Raw genomic sequence first — 16910 nt, 5'->3', positions numbered from 1 at the left:
GACAAATTCCATTACCCTTAAGATAGAAGAAACAGATGGCCTTTACAGCTGTGTGTGTGTGTGTGTGTGTGTGTGTGTGTGTGTAAAACCAAGAGATCCCGAATATCTGTTTTGGTGCATAATGTCAGTGAATATTTTATGCAAGAGACCGATATATTTAAAAGCACCGATTTGTGCGACTTCCCCTTTTACTTCAGGATTTTTGCTAAATCTCCCCAGTGCTGAATAAATTCCTGATAAAACATCACTTCTTTCTGTGATATGAAAACTAATTCACTGAGAAATGTTATTGTGGTCCTTATCTACCTGTTGTGATGCTGCTGCCTGCAGCACTAGAGGAGCAGACTAGAGATGAATGGCCCCACGGGGCTCAGTCTGGGATTGCCATCACTACTCAGGATAGACAGGGACCATACCAGTGTGCTCGCATTAAAATTTTCTACTCTACTCTGGATGTGAATACTCACATTAGAACAGTTAAGAACGTCTAAAACTGGTGGACCCGTTGCAGCGAATTTAAGGAAGAAATGTTCAGTGGCTGCACAGGCAATCATAACCTCAGAGCTGTAATATCGCTGCTGTTTACTGTGATTATGGGTACTTTGGCACTGCTGACTGGACTGGCATGTACCGTGAACATATTACGTCACCATCACGCCTATAATCAGGATGGTAAAATCCACCCTCTTGACGGTTATAAACACCATTACATATAATTTAAAAAATACAGAAAGAAACCTATTGTATTTCTTAAGAAGCTCCTCTTTGAATGGAGCAACACGGAGCACAGCCTCGGTTCTCTTTGTCTTTGCCTACGTTGTGCTAGCAGCTACAGTAACACTCATCTGGACATGTGCTCCAATCCCTGCACACATCTCATGCTTTCCTTCTACGATAACTCAACACACACTCACTAATGCCTCTGCGCCGCAATGACTCGCACGTTGTCAGTACATTTCCAGATGCTTTGACTTGAGTCAAACTTGTTATCCAAATGCAAGAAAGCCACTTCTCTGTGTTGTCAGTCACTCTACATTTGACAAAATTGTCATGTTATTTTAACGCTGTGAACCCCTACTTGCATGTCGTCATAGCACTCTAACAAAGTTATGACCCATTAAGATAACAGCATGTCTGTCTGAAGAAAATATTGCCTTTTCAGATCCACAAGGAACATATGTTGTAACAGTAAGGGGCAAGCGGGCAATCCCTGAGTTCAGGCTCACAACGTATAAACTAGAAAGTAGTGCATATGTAAAAAAGTTAAAGTGTGTATGCATGAGGTAACATCATAAGCCATAGAGAAAAATTAAATGATCTCTCTATTTAAGTTTAAATAAACTCTGGTTGAATGTAAGTGTCAAGTTTCCAGAGTGCAAATCAATGTGCATCAAAGCTATGCTCATTATATTTCTTTACATTTTTAATTCAGATGTCTGATCAGTTACACTCTTCCTCCACCTAATTCTCATTTGGCTTATATAAATGGCTACAAAAGGATCATAAGACATTCTTTTATATATATTTGAAGTATATATTTTTTTTCCCCCCATTTATACATGTAACGCAAAACTCAAATACACACAACATACAAGTTGCTATTGTAATATTAATGAAAATCACAACCAGTGTTCTCTGAATTGGTTTACAGACCTTGTAAAATGTCTCAGGTGCAGCTATATAGATCTTGTGCAGTGTGTGTGTGTGTGTGTGTGTGTGTGTGTGTGTGTGGTTTTAATTTGTTCTTTGAAAGGACTCATTTGAATCAAACCTACAAACTGAGAAGTGTAACTCACTTCAATGTCTTGTTTTAGGGTTAAAACACGATGTTAGTATGAAATAAATAGTCTCATATGTTCCTTAACATCATTAACAAGAATGAACTGAGTAAATCTCTTTTCTTGCAGTCTTATTGTCACCGGGACGTTGCCACTGGAGACAACACAAAGTTAATCTTACTGGGCAAAAGAAAGCAGCATATAAACCCTGTGAAAGCATGACGGGCCATTGTTGCAGTTTCTGGACAGATTTCCAGATGCGATATGACCTGTTGAGTCGTGAGCTCTGAAGGTGCTGGTACGCACGTTTCCCAACCTAAAAAGTTCCCACCTCCTACCAATCTTTAAGATAAGCTAATGGTCTCCCGGCTCTGCCTTCAAATTTATCATAAGAACCGTAATCTTCTTATTTAACACTTGGCAAGAAAGGGCATATTTCCCAGAATGCTTTAAACTTTAAACTTTGGTCCATGGGCTGGGCAGGCAGGTTTTGTGCTGCGTATGTATGTATGAGCAGTTGCACTATGTGCTATGAAGTAGCACATGACATGCATGAGATATCATGTGCATCAGTTAATCAAGGTGGCCATATGTGTGTTTCTGACAGGAATATACTGCACAGAGAGGACAAAGTCATAAATAGTAATAAAAAGTGAAATCCCTAAACAATCTCAGTATGATTACGTATTGTTATAAAAATGTATCCTTACCCCTTGAGTAACTCTGCTGTTGCTTTCCTTTTTACTCAGTTCTGGTGTGCGTGAGTGTGTATGTCGCGTGTGCACTTTATTGTGCACAGTGTGCGTTTTTGTATGCAGCGTTTGTGTGTGTTTATGCGCCGTGTGTGTGTGGCGAGACATCCAAGTGATTCTGTAGTTGTGGACCGGCAGGTCTCCCTCTGTCGGGGGCTCCCATCTTAAAAACAGCGCCACCGTGACTCCACTTCCCCCTGACCTGAGGAGAAACAACCACATGTCATCAGACATCACCACAATATGGATGCAAACACATGTGTGATAATGAATCAGGAAAAAAAGACAAAGTCAAGATAATAAGAAAAAGGGTTTTGAAGTTACGTTCATGGCCAGTCTGCCATCTGCCTTTAATGTTGGTATTTTTAATTCCCTCTGTGTACATGCAGGCAATGCATCATCCTCTCTGTTATTAGGTGTTCAATTAGAATACTGCTGGTAATCTTGCATGCAGCTGTGCTTGCAGCAGTGACACAAAACCCCCTGAAAGGATGCATGGCTACTGATCCAGCGAGCTAAATACCATTGAACACCATTGAGTACCTTCGACCCTTCCGACAATCATATTTAATTTCATTACCACACCTCTTTGTGAGCTGCAGGCTTGTTTCTGAAGCCGTCCTGTCCAGAGTTTGGTTGCTCACTCTGACATTAATTGGTGGTTCTGGAGGTGAAGGGTCTGCAGTGAGAGAGAGAGAGAGAGAGAGAGAGAGAGAGAGAGGGCATCTTTTAGAGAAACTGCAGTCCATAAATCAAAATGAAACTGTAATAGACGAGGAGACATTCGCTGTCCAATACGAGGCCATCTGTTGCTCACGGCAACGAAAGACAAACAGATATTTAGCAGTGTCTAATTGGGGTTAAGCTCATGATTCCTACAAAGCAGATGTAGTTCAACAGCTTGATGTTAATACTTTGCAGGTCGGCAAAATAGAGATGTCATTCTTGGGGGGGAAAAGGAACATTTCCTCTTTGTCGTCGTCCCATTCAAGTCTTCAAAGCCAATTAGATTTACAGCATCAAAGCTGAGGGATACTGGAGAAACCCGAAGCTGCCCTTTTCAGTAGCTACCACAACACAACCCAAAGGCAACCTCCACTACTCACTGTTGGCCTCCGAGATTAAATCGTGAGGCTGCTGCTCTTTCAGCACTGGCTCTGTATCTCATTAGAAACGCAACCCCGATCCTGTGTTTGATTAAAACAACAAAATGTATGTGATTAGAACTACATCCCCCATGGCAGGCCTCCCACGGGCTCCGACGCAGAGATCAAAGTTAAGGCAGCAGAGTGAGTCTGGAAGACCTGGCCTGTGTGTGTTTGTGGTTTGTGTTTGGAATAAGCGCAACGCCCGCGGTGGAACAGAACCTAAACCGACCGAGTCCTCTTTCACTGTGCGTGGATTTCAGTCCATTTTTCCATTAGATGAAGACATCAAAAATACTTTTCTGAACCAGACGTTCCCTGGGAATCACTGGAGGCAGGTACAGCGCCGCCCTAATATCTGAACAGGAAAGGGAGGATTTGGAATTCTTATTCTCTTCTGGTTAGCATCAGTTCACAATGGAGGAGCTGAAACCATGCTGACATCTGCTAACTTCCTGATTTGACCCTTGACCTCCAGCCCCCCGACTAATCAAACCATTGAACTGGAAACACAAGACGGACTCTTTTGAATAATGAAGTCTGTGTCTTTAACCTTTAACCCTGGTCCTCAACACACACACACACACAATCTTAGATGATTAATTGTATTTTTGGGAATACAATTCTTTCTTCAGAGTTACAACCAGGTTACGACAACCAGTAAGCTGAGATTAGAATAAAGACTGGAAATGGAGAGAAACTGTCAAATCCACCAAACATCCCCAGTAAAGTACATGACAGCATAGTAATGTTACTGCCATTTGTGATCTTTAAATAGAGCACAAGCAAGTAAATTCATCTTCACGGAAGTAAATATTGTTCATAATTGATGTTGAATCAAAATAGTCTTTATTGATTAAATGTTTGAATGCACCATCAGTGGGTTGAAATATATTTCTGATTTCTTCACATTTTTCTTTAAATTCTGGTTTGCTAAACACAACACTGCTCCCAGATACCCTTAATTCCTCCGTTAGTAAGAGCTTGTATACAGGCCAGAGAATCCACCTCTCAGCCAGAAAGCTAAAGTAATTACCAGAATGTCCACTTCATTTTAGCTTTAAAATGTTAATGGACCACGAGGGGCTGCTAGAAAAATCTCTGTAAAACATTCCTCATTTTGTATATTGACTTTATTACATGAGGAAATGTATTAGTTTTTTATTTGTTGAGGGCAGTGGAAAATACTGCTAAGACACCTCTTCATAATCTCCTTTAAGTACTCAACTGATAAAGACCCCTTTTTTCCAAAGCTCGGTCCAACCTGAAGTCATTATTCAAATGCTTCAGCCAATCATGGCTGGGGATTCATATCCCTAGCCAATCCTGGCACAACACCAGTATGACCTAAGCCTGCTAAGCATTAGAGCTAAGACCTACAGCGTGAGCATGTGTGTGTGTGTGTGTGTGTGTTGTCTAGCAGACCGACAACAGGGATTTATCACTAAACCGACTGAACAAGTAGGGGTTGTGGTTGGCTTAATGTAGACACATATATGTGTGTGTGTGCATTTGAAATGACGTATTTTGTGTTTCCTGTCCGTGTTTTGTGGACTGCCTGTTCATTTCTGCTGGGAGTGCCGACCTTATCCATCAAATCCAATGAAATAAATATGAAGAACATGCAAGGAGAAGAAAGGAAAATGTCCTCGAGGCTCCAAACCTGTCTTCAGAGAAAAGCAATATGAGAGCAGGTGTTGAGACTGCGTTTGTACTACCTTTGGTGGAGATGTAGTGTTTGCTGGGTGTGGTGAAGCCTCTGCTGCCGTGGCTGTTGATGGCTGCTACTCTGAACTGGTACCAGCGATGAGGTCTCAAATCCAACAGGACCACCTGTTCAGAGAGCGTCTACAAATACAAATACATCACATGTAACTATGACATCGCGCATGGCCGTGAAATACTTTTCAAATCAAAAGCCCCCAAAAATGTGTTTTTGCTGACCACCGGTGGTTTAAACTCTTACGTTATTACAGTGATGTAAAGGTGTACTGTGACATTACAACCATCTTTGAGGATACGGTTCAGAAAGTCTATCCATCATTATAACACAGCGTTCTCATTGGTTGAGAGTGAGTCACGGGGGGAGCAGTATTCAAGAGCGATGTGAATGAATGAGATGGTGCGGGACCCAACGCTGTTTACATGCACGTACATGCTCTCTCACAATTTCAATATGTACCCATCGATTCAAAACTTGTATTAAAAGAGTCTTCAAATGGTGGCTGCTGGTGTGAAAAGTTTTCATGCATGATATATGTCATTGCATCTGTGTATAAAGGCCTTAAAATTGATAAAACATGCTTTTTTTCTTCAAAGAGCTCAGGAATTACACAAATTTAAAGGAATATTTTTTATATTTTGGGAAGGACCTAAACAGTTGCTTGCTGAGAGCTTTTGCAGAATGGTACTACTCTCCTGTCCAGGAGACTCATTTTTGTCAAAGCTCAGCCGACAGAAGTGAGCAGGACATTTACAAATTAGATGCTGTGTGTTAATTGAAGCTGGAGAGGTGCAGGTGTCTGATGTCTGGACAGTTCCAGCTGTTTTCTTGTCCCCAGTCTTTGTGCTTACCTAAGCTAACCTGCACCACTAGCTTCATATTTAGCATACAGACATGAGAATGGTATTAAAAGTAATCATCTTATTTCCCCAAAATTCTAAATATTTTAATTTTTTCACCCAAACTTTTTTTTAAATAAAAAACACTATATTTTCCTAATTATCGTTGAAATTGCAAACAATTGACATGATTTGTCTCCTCGACGGTGCAAATTCCATTAACTACTCAAAATCAACTCATCCCCCCCCCCCCCCCCCCCCACACACACACACACACACACACACACACACACACAAGCTGCCATCTATTTAAGTCTATAATGAGCGTTCAGTCATTCAGAGTCAGCCGGTGGAACGACTGTGGCTGCCTGTGGTTCCTTTTAAAGCTCTGCTTATTTACCTAACCTCACACAGCCACACACATAGACGGACGCACGGTGCGCACACACACACACACACACACACACACAGGCGTACGGTTTACCCTGGCAGAGTAAGAGACTGCCAGGGTTGGAGAGGTTTAGACAGCAAGGCAGCAGACTGATGAGGTGGAAATGGAGTTTAGCAACCATGTCCATATTCGAGAGGTTTCATCACTCGAGGCAGATTTAGAGCTATGATTTAAAGATATCTTATAAAGTTTGCGTGGCTGTTTCATTGTTAAAGGCACAGCATTTGTATAGTTTCAATGACTCTTCGAATCAGTTACGTGACATGTTGTTCTCTTTGTTTTTTTCACGCTACAAGTTTCCCTCTGTCAACTATTATCCCCCAATAACCTAAATATATTATACACAGATATTAACACAATGGTCTCTTTTAATAACTCAAAATATACATTTCTTTATGTCTGCATATCACCAAAATTCCCATCCTCAATATAAAGACTCTACAGTAGGTACCATGGCAACGGTAGTCCACGGAGAGGCATGGTCTTCGCTAGGATGAATCCCGACGTTCCAGCGGGACTGGAGCATGTAAACGACGGGCTCCACGGTGACGTTGAACTTTGACACCCACGCAACCTTCACACGACCCTCTGAATCCTCGGCAAAGATCATCTCCCTGCGAGGCTTCAGAGGAACACCTGGAGGAGATCACAGAAGAATCAACCATAAAGGCCGGAAAGGAAAGAAATGGGAACAACTTTGAGGCGTCTGAGGATAAAATGGGACGATATGTTGACATTAGTTTACAGATTTTTTGATTGAAATGTAAATAAAGTGACTTCACTTTCAACTCAGTGACACGAGGAATAGGTGATACACATTAAATAGTCATTCGTTTTAAAACTGTTGAGTAAATCAATAAAGGTTTGTTGACAAAATATGTCATACGCAATATATTTAGCGTGTGGTGTTGCAATTAATGCTTATAATCCGTTATTTTACTAATGCTAATAGGGCCAATTCAATGCAAACCATTTGCATGTGGCATTAGTTTATGTTGCTTTTACTTTTAAGTATTAGTATACATCCGATAGGGACAGAAAGGCCAGAGAGGAGGAAAAGAGGGAGTCGAAGCCGAAAACACACATTACTCTCTTTACAGTATTTCTCGCCATTATTATGGCGGACCAATCTTCAAACAGGCAGTTTGTTCTCCTGAAGAGCTCCACTCAGGCTTAAGCTGGAGCCTTTAAAGACGGTGGGCCCGTCCTGGAATTTAGGTGTAGTCAAGCAGGCAATATTTAAGGATCTTCATTACATCAAATTGCATTGCTTTCATTTGGCTGAGACTTTTAGGGCTTTTTTTTTGGCTGAACTATTGGATGGCCAACCCTCACAAAAAAAGCATTTTCTGTGTTATGAGTAACAAGCAGCCAATGACCACACATCAGCTAACCAAGATTTCTTTAAAAGCTTAGTTAACCAATGATCAACACCAGCCACGGTACTTTTAATCAGCACGGCACGTCATGCGGACGGAAACAATCCAAAACAACTTCTCAGCGACCTCTTACAATAGAGCCCACAAGATGTTACAACAAGTCCCAAACAGCCTCCTGTACCTTTATATAGATTGGCCGGGGCTTGGCAAGTGTGCCCACAGCCATTAGGGCAGCATTTCCTGGAGGACGGACAGTGGCCATCGAGCGAGCAGCTCTCCACGCAGGCTGCAGCGAATCCAGTGGCCCGCTGAGGGGGGGGGCAGTCCCCCTGGCGAGACAACCTCAGGGAGGTCAGAAACTCTCTGCTCGTCACACACTCTGTCTGCTTCTGAGAGGGAGAACGGGGGGGGGGGGGATTTGTTATTTTTTTATAGTTGTCACACACAACAGAAATAATGTATAAATGTGAAGACACACAAGCACAGAAAGACACAAAGTTGAGGTGAAAGTGTTTCTTTGGTAAAGTCCTGCTTACTCTTTGAAGGCAGCCTTGTCTGAGTGTGTGTCTGTGTGTGTGTGTATGTATGGCTGGGTCTGTGCACAAGGCTGCAAATCATCAAAATGTAAACACAACAGCTCTGAATCAGCCTGTGTTCCCAACCAGCCAGCCATCCAGCCGGTAACACGCTCCAGCTATTGTGATGAAAAACTTATCTGAAGACCTTGGCTTTAGAAATAATAATTTAGGGCCAGACACGCATTGTACACTTATCACTGCAGCAAACTCACACATTTACATTCAAACACCACAAACATGTTAATCATAGCACACAGGAGCTTGCATAAACAGACACAGGAATGCTCAGTCATGGCATTCATGGTCAAGAAGCAGCTTCATGGTGAAAACAAAAGTCATTTTCTGGTGCAGGAGGGACACAGCCACCAAGAGACACACACACACACACACACACACACACACACACCGTTGTAGACTATGCACACTCTTTCTGTCTTACCTCACAAGACTTTGGAGAAAGCACCTTCCTGGTTTCCAACAGTTCTTTGCATGGTTGAAGGCACTGGACATAAACATAAAAAATTAACAAAATATTAAGCTCACAGCACAATAAAGAAAGGGTTTTACATGATAAATGAAGAAAAACACCAAACGCATTGGTATGTACTTATTTGCTTAGTTTAAATTAGTTGAGGGAATCGAATGCCTGTCTGTTTAATATATAGTTACAGACTGGAACCAGTTAACTTATCACAAAGACTGGAGGCAGCTAACCCGACGCTGACCAATGGAAACTAAATCCACCAACTAGCACCTCTAGAGCTCACTCATTTTTCATATTATGTTTGTTTAATTTGAAATACATTTGATGAAATTGCACTTTCTTGTTTCTTGTTGTTCTGAGTTTGTATCTCTACGGTTGAAATGCACTTATTGTAAGTCGCTTTGGATAAAATCGAAATGAATGTCATGTAAATAATGAGATTGGAGGTTTTATTGCTGTGAGGAGATACTTTGTATAAATTCCTTTGTTTTAAGAAAGTTTTCTGTCGCATGTAATCCTTTAAAAAAAGAAAAATGTTCTTCACGTACTGTATTTTTTTTAAATTTGGAGTGGAGAGACAACAAACAAAATGTAACATAGTCAGAGACATATTAACTTCAAAATTAACTTAGTGTACCTTAAAATAAGGATATTTCCAAAACTGTCTATTCTGTTAAGTAGCTGAGGCGTGAAGCATTGCAGAGCTCTGTGCTTGAGCAGGTAGGTAAGACAGAGGAAATACACAGGCCTAGAGGACACATGCACACACTCATCTGGTTTGCCACCTCAGTGAACTTGTGAATGATGGCTCTTAGTAAATTAAATCCAGACAACATATAAAAACTGCGGTTTCACCCCAAACCTCCTCCCCCCCCCCTCCTCTCTCTCCCCTCTCCCTCCGTCTGTCTCCCTCCACTCCCAGTGTGCCTGGCTTCAATCATTTTTACAATATATTCCATCTCACTGATTCCCGGGAACAAATAGAATCAACAAAAAGCAATAAAACCTCATTTTTTACACAATGAGAGCTACTGTCGGATGAAAACGTGTTCTCCAAATAGACCCGTTTGCAGATCCTATGGCTTTGAATGCCGTTAGGGTTATCATCACACAACATTAAAACCAGGTAACATTTCATCTTATGTATAAAATATTGGACAAACGCTACAAAGTAACTTGTTGCTGGAATAATTTCAGCATCGACAAGCTAAAGGCCGTGAAGCGACATGTGCTGGTTTCATCACCCGGGGTACGTGGGCGTGAAGCCTGATAGCTCTTTAATGTTGTCAAGTCGGCTCATAAAAGTTTGGTTTAGAATTGATACTCCACCTCCGAGGTCTCCCTGCTGAGCATTAAACACTGTGTAGGCTCAAAGTGTGGCAGATTGATTCTCCACAGGGCTGTAGTCAGCTTAGAATTACGTGGGCTATAATGGACACCAAAAGTGACAATTTAGAACTCAAAATAAGGGGAACAACGACAAAAGCACCTTCTTTGTTGTCCATATGCTTGTCCAGAAAATCAATGCACATCTTTAAGGGATAGTCTTCTTTTTAATGACTATATAACATAAACTTCTCAGCTTTTGTAGTCTGATGAACAGGTAAACAAATTGGTAAATGAAGCTGGTTTGCCAGCTATTTCACGTTTTAATTGCTTGTGTGTACTCACATGTCCGCTAAATATATATTTGAATTCATCAAAATGACGATGTAATAAATCAGTGCAATTTACTACCTCCTCATATAACTCATACAGGTAATATTCTGTCATCGGATCCTTCTTTGTAGATTACTGATGCACTGGACAATATGCATTGTCAATGATTGATTATTACTATGTTTAGAATCTTCTAATGTCTGTAATATTTTTAGCTGTTTGTTTTACGTCATGTTCTACATGCTTTGTATGCATTACTGTTTGTATCTACTTTTGGTCCTTCCAGGTGGGCGCTAAGGCGTCAGCTAATGGGAATCCACTGAACACAAACTCACACACGCACACATACGCACGCACGCTGCATCCAAACCGCTTTGATCAGTTACAGACATGTTTAATCTTTCATACCCTCCCCCGTTCTTCTCCCCTCCGCCCTCCCCCCTCACAATCCTCTGTTCTTTTGGTCTCCTGTCTTCACATTATCGGCCCTCTGCTTCTCCTTGACCTCTAATCACTTGCGTACTGCCTTTCTCTACCTCCTTCCGTGCCTCAACATAAGACCTCCCCTGACATCCTTCATCTGCTCTCTCTTTCCTGCAGGGCTAATTTTTGGTTGTTTATCATTTTAATACATAGCAACTTGTGAAATAGAAGTTTAAAATGGTCTTAAAGAGTTAAGAACTGTTCTGAAGGAAATTCCATTTAATTCAATTTCCTAATTTTATTCCAGTAATATATTAATTTAACAGTGAAGGGCCGCTCTGCAAAATAAGTACTTTATGTTTTGGTAGAAATAGTTATAATCCGTTATTTTACTAATGCTAAAACATTTGCATGTGACAAATTAGTTTATGTTGCTTTTACTTAAGTAATAATCACAAGTATATTAGTATACATTCGAGGGAGGGAAAGGCAAGAGAGGAGGAAAAGGGTGAATCGAAGCAGATGGATTAATGCCGAAAACACACATTACTCTCTCTCAAATATCAGTCGGAGGTTATAAATCCCTGAAAAGTAGACGCATTACATTTGTGTAAGAGGAGCGGAGAGACAAAGGGACACTTCTGGCCTTGAAGGCGACATGATGAGTTATGTGTGTGAGAGAGAGAGAGCGAGCTCACAGGTCGTTGCCGCCAGAGAACACACCACCACACTGTGACAACAGAGCTTTCATTAATTGCCGCGCACGTGTCTGTTTGTGTGCACAGTTTGCTTGAGATCAGGATGATGATTAATCAAACACACAAACACACACACACACGCTCACACGTCTCGTCTCTCGCCCCGTCCTCTGGCCTCAACTGCCACGATAGAGGGATGACAGCTGCACTCAGCGAGAGGGAGGAGAGGAAATAGGCAAGGAAGGGGAGGAGAGATATGGTTTCAGAGTGGATAGAGGGAGGGGGGGGGGGGGGGGGTGAGTGTCAGTTGAAAAGTAGAGAGGAGATGAAAGACAAATAGTGAAACGATTCCAGAGAAAAGGGAGCGAGAAACAAAGAGAGAGAGAGACAGAGACAAAGAAAGACAGCCTGAGACCAGATGTGCTCACTCTGCATGTACAGTCACCGGTTTGCTCAGTGGCTGCAATGTGAAAACTGTTCATTTTTGTGTTCCACTTGTTTTCAGTTATTCAAAGGCTATTCAATTCAATAAGCATTAAGCAGTCATCCACCTAACGAAAGATGCCAAAATTCTCTTTTGACAAGCTGTTGTTGGGTCGTAAGCTACGGTTTGAAATCCCCGTGCTTTACGTTTTTGGTCGTCCACACCTTTGTTTTGTCTTCAACCAGAAACCAGAAGTGACGCAAGAGGTGGGGCTAAGTCAAGCAAAAACACTGAATAAGACATTTTAAAGGAAACCATAATTATGCAATTATTTCATCAGTTGAATACACTCTGTGAAAGGATTTAAGTTCTAAGACAAGAAAACTAAGATCCGACAACGCCTCGGTAAGGACCTGTCAATCACAAGGTAGCCGTGCCCTAAAGCCATGGTTCCCAAACCCTTTTCTGTCGGGGCCCCGCTTTGATGGATGCAGCGACATTGTAACCTGAGCTACAACGCATGTCCACTCCTCGTGTCGCTTTTGCTCCTGGGCATTAATAAGTATCCCTTATGAAAACAAGGTTTCTGTTTGAAGTTTCTTCTTTAAGTTGTTCTCTTACTCGCCGTATTAAAGGATAACTGGAAAGTTATAGAAAAGTTTGCAAAAATACATAACATAGAACTCCTTCAAAATCGGACCTAGTGACACACATTGTGACATGCAGTTTAGTGGTGGATGCAGACTCCCTCACATAGAGTCGAGGTTGAAGGTATAATGACAAACATAGAGGACAACCCCAAACACCAAGCTGACAGTAGTGTAACTGCATGGGAACAAAAATTGTAGCAATGATGATATTTGTGCCTAATGATCAGTAACTGTAATATTGCATTGCTGCTTAATGTGTAATGCGTAATGATTTTGTGATCCTTGCAGCGTCCCTTGGCTTCGTAGTTTGCACCTGCTACGCATCCCCTCCCATCTCTTTTTGGGAAACTCCCACTTTCGCCTTGACCCTCGTGTGGAAGCATATGTTTGACTAGGAAAAGTGCAATTTGCCCTTTTCAGTTTCCGCGAGAGACCGTGTGCGCTTTCACCTCACTTCAGATCAGGAGTAGAGTCAAAGAGACAAATGCTTTGCGTTGGTTTAGTGGTTGACTTCCTCACCTCTCAAACCACACGGGCCCACAATAACCTCAGAGGAAACCCTGAGAGCGCTTTCTCTCTCTCATGAAAAGGCTGAGAATCTAAACACAGAATCAATCAGGAGCCGATGTTACATTCCCTCAATACGCGGCGAACATGAGCCGATACTTTGAACGGTATTTTGCCAAAACTGCCCCTATAACCCAAGTAAATATATATCAGAAATCCATCTGTTTTAGAGGGGAAGTGGGCTAGAACAAGTGTTTTTTATTAAAGAACCAAACAGCCTCCGAGGCACAAGACCAAAAGTACAACTGGAGCTCTAATGTACAGCATGGCGGGACACTTACGCATCCAGAACTATTCTGCTATTACAAGTAATGTGATCCCTCCTAACAAGGAATGAACAATAAAGAGGCGATAAGAAGGCAAAGTAACAGTGACTCGATGGCTCTGTTCTTTGTTCTGCGTCTGACCTGTTTGCTGGTGGACGTCCTGCTGCCTCACACACCTGGGACACATTACTCTGTCTGCTTTACATGTGTGTAACAGCGAGGGAGAGAGCGTGCAAGATAAAAGGAGGAGGAGATGGACAGATTGAGGAATTGATTGAGGGCTGTAGTTCAGTTTTAGTGAACTCCCGTGTGCATTTCCGTGAGAAAAAGGGCGACTCGTGATGTGAGACGAACCATGTGTGTTGAGGCAACATCTGCTTGGTGTGTGTTCAAATCGACGGCCTCCGGGCTCTCGCGTAACAAAAGGAACCGATAAAGCACCCTCAATGAAACCATGCTAACCTCTGTCTCTTTTTTACCCCCTTCCTTTTGTACTGTACTACATAAAGGCAATCCAACTGCTTTAAAAGTAACCTTAGAGAAGTTCTACCACTTTTTTTAAATTCTTTAACTTTGTGTAACTAAGAATATTGTACATTTCCTGCGGCTCTACTTAACTGTCTCCTACGTATTCTGACATTAAAGCTCTTTAAAGAAAAGGCTCTGAACAATGAGGCAGTTTAATGCTGAGGTTCATCAGCAGAGTGGAAACACCTGATTTCATCAGCAACACTGTCAACACCACGGGGCCCCGTTTCAGCGAATTTTGTGAACATTGTTCCTACTCCATACAACATTAGTTGACCTCTTTTGTTGCCTTAATAAATAAAGCATTTGTTGTTTGTCCTCACGGTTTTCGTGGCTGTGCACCTTGGTTTGTGACATGATTCAATTTCAAATTAAATGTGTCCAGTTATTTTGGATGCTTGTTGGTATTACATTGGCTACTGTTTATATTTCTAAAATTGAGATAATAAAAAAAGAAGAGGTAATTTTTTGTTTTACCAAGACTCATTTTCATTCAAGCATTCTAGACTAGCGGCTCACTATCCATCCATCCATCCATCCATCCATCCATCCATCCATCTGCAAACCGCTTCTCCTGCACACTGGGTCGCTGGAATCTATCCCAGCCAACTTCAGGCAGGAGGCGGGGTACACCCTGGATCGGTCACCAGCCAAATTTGGACGGGACGATAGATGATGATAAGAACTTGTGAGATCACAAACATTGAGGAAAATCCATCCTGAGGAGAACATAAAACATGTATTAGCTGTTCCAACTGGATCGCATTGTAATCCCTATGGCCAAGAGAATGATTCAAACATTTATAAACTCTCTCTCTCTTTAGTCTGTTATAAGTTGTTATAAGTTGTTGTTGGAATCTGTCATTTAACTCCTTTAACAAAATTGTTAATAGAACAAATGTAGAATACATAACAGAGTACAATGAGGAGCATTAGCCAATGATTCACTGAATCAGTGGACTGTGCTTGCTGTATAATGCTCCCATAGTGCATACGCCTTAAATATCTCCCACATATCATTTTAACAAATATACACACCAGGGGAGCATTAAACAGTGAGGGATATCCTCCGCTTCATATTTCATTACTTTGATTAATCTTTGGAAATTAGCTGAGGACTGCGTTACTTCTAATTTATTTTTGTTGGCCTGCTCTGAGGACCATTACAAATCGGGCTGGGTCCACTTTCAACAGACTGTAAAAACGGTAAGGAAATAATAACTGCAATTCAAAGGAGCAAGAAGAGACACTGCGTGTCTGTGCAGTATCAGCCTGTCTGAGGGGAAACTTGTGGTTCACACAGCGCAGTTACAGGGCAGTGCCACACTGGTATTTCACACATGTACAACAGAAAGACACAAAGCCACAGCAATAAAATGCAGAAGTACAACATATTTTCTCAAACATTTCTCCCTGTGTTTTTTGTTGAAATCTAAATATTAGGAACAGAAACAAAGGAAGGGAGAGAGGGAAGGAAAAGATATAGCAATATGTTTGGCTAAGGTCAAAGGAGCTGTGTGTGTGTGTGTGTGTGTGTTTGAGGTATTGCGGGGGTTAGGTATCGCTGAAGTCTGCTCAGTGAGTTTGCTCAGTGCGGTATCCACTAAAAACGGTCTGTTGGTGGGAGTTCTGGAGGGGGGGTGTGGGGGGGGGCTGGGGGCTCTTGACTGTTGCTTGTATTAGCCCCGACTGACCTCCATCAGCACACGCACTGCTCATGTGCACGCTGCACGCACTACATCGCTCTCACGCCTGTCTCTTGCTTTTCTTTGCCTCTGTCCAACAGAAAAGCCTGGACGTGTTACAAGAAGTGACTCAGGTGTGCTTTCAGCTCGGATCAAGCTTTTAGGTCTGAACCACGGATGGAGAGTTCAGAAAGCACATCAATAAGAAACCAGACAGAGTCTTTCAACAAGTCATTAATATTGAGCAAGTTAAGGTCAATAAGTGAACCGTCATGGTGGACAGATATTTTACAGACATTGTTTTGGCTGTAGATTACACAGCATCATTCTTCAGTCCATAAAATACTTTCTGATACATTGTTTGTTTAGTAATTGCAATTTTCGTTTTTTTTTTTAAGTCAGCTATTTTCATCTTGTAGCCTTCCTGAATTAAAACATGATGATCTGTAAGAAACTATGGTTCTGAAAACCCAACAATAATGTCCAGTAAGCTGTAAGACGCCGGACCTGCAGCTGAGACTGGCAGCTAAATATACAGCACATGGAAACTCCTCTTGAATCAAACAATGAACTAACACACACACACACACACACACACACAGTGAATCCTCCTGGCAAGCAGTGCTAAGTGCATAAACAGGGGATTATGTTTGCTCCAGGTTGGATGGATGATGATGATATTAAGGGGGGGATGTTATTTGAACTAAAAACAACAGAAGACGTGTGGCACAGAGTTAATAATCCACACACACAGGAGACAAAGAAAGACTTGGAGAGTGACCCTGCTGTGGTGTCGGGTGTGTTAGGATCATCTCATTGTGTGCTAACATACTTATGGCCACTTACTACAGCCAAAAAAACAAGATGGCTTCAAAACAATT

The 16910-nt window shown here is 41.8% G+C and overlaps 1 protein-coding gene across 1 annotated transcript in view; it reads right to left on the bottom strand.

Moving 5' to 3' along the window:
• Positions 1-16910, bottom strand: part of anos1b (anosmin 1b) — a 29697-nt gene that overhangs the window by 4620 nt on the left and 8167 nt on the right. Inside the window, exons 3-8 of the mRNA XM_037468586.2 lie at positions 9085-9147; positions 8249-8456; positions 7140-7324; positions 5394-5523; positions 3116-3209; positions 2489-2732 (exon numbers count right to left, since the gene is read on the bottom strand). Coding sequence (XP_037324483.2) covers positions 2489-2732; positions 3116-3209; positions 5394-5523; positions 7140-7324; positions 8249-8456; positions 9085-9147 — 924 coding nt within the window. The remainder of the gene's footprint in view (positions 1-2488; positions 2733-3115; positions 3210-5393; positions 5524-7139; positions 7325-8248; positions 8457-9084; positions 9148-16910) is intronic.

Source organism: Pungitius pungitius, chromosome 7 (assembly GCF_949316345.1).
Source record: "Pungitius pungitius chromosome 7, fPunPun2.1, whole genome shotgun sequence".
NCBI lineage: Eukaryota > Metazoa > Chordata > Actinopteri > Perciformes > Gasterosteidae > Pungitius > Pungitius pungitius.
The sequence above is the reverse complement of the archived record's forward strand: the minus strand, read 5'-3'. Positions and strand labels throughout refer to the sequence as shown.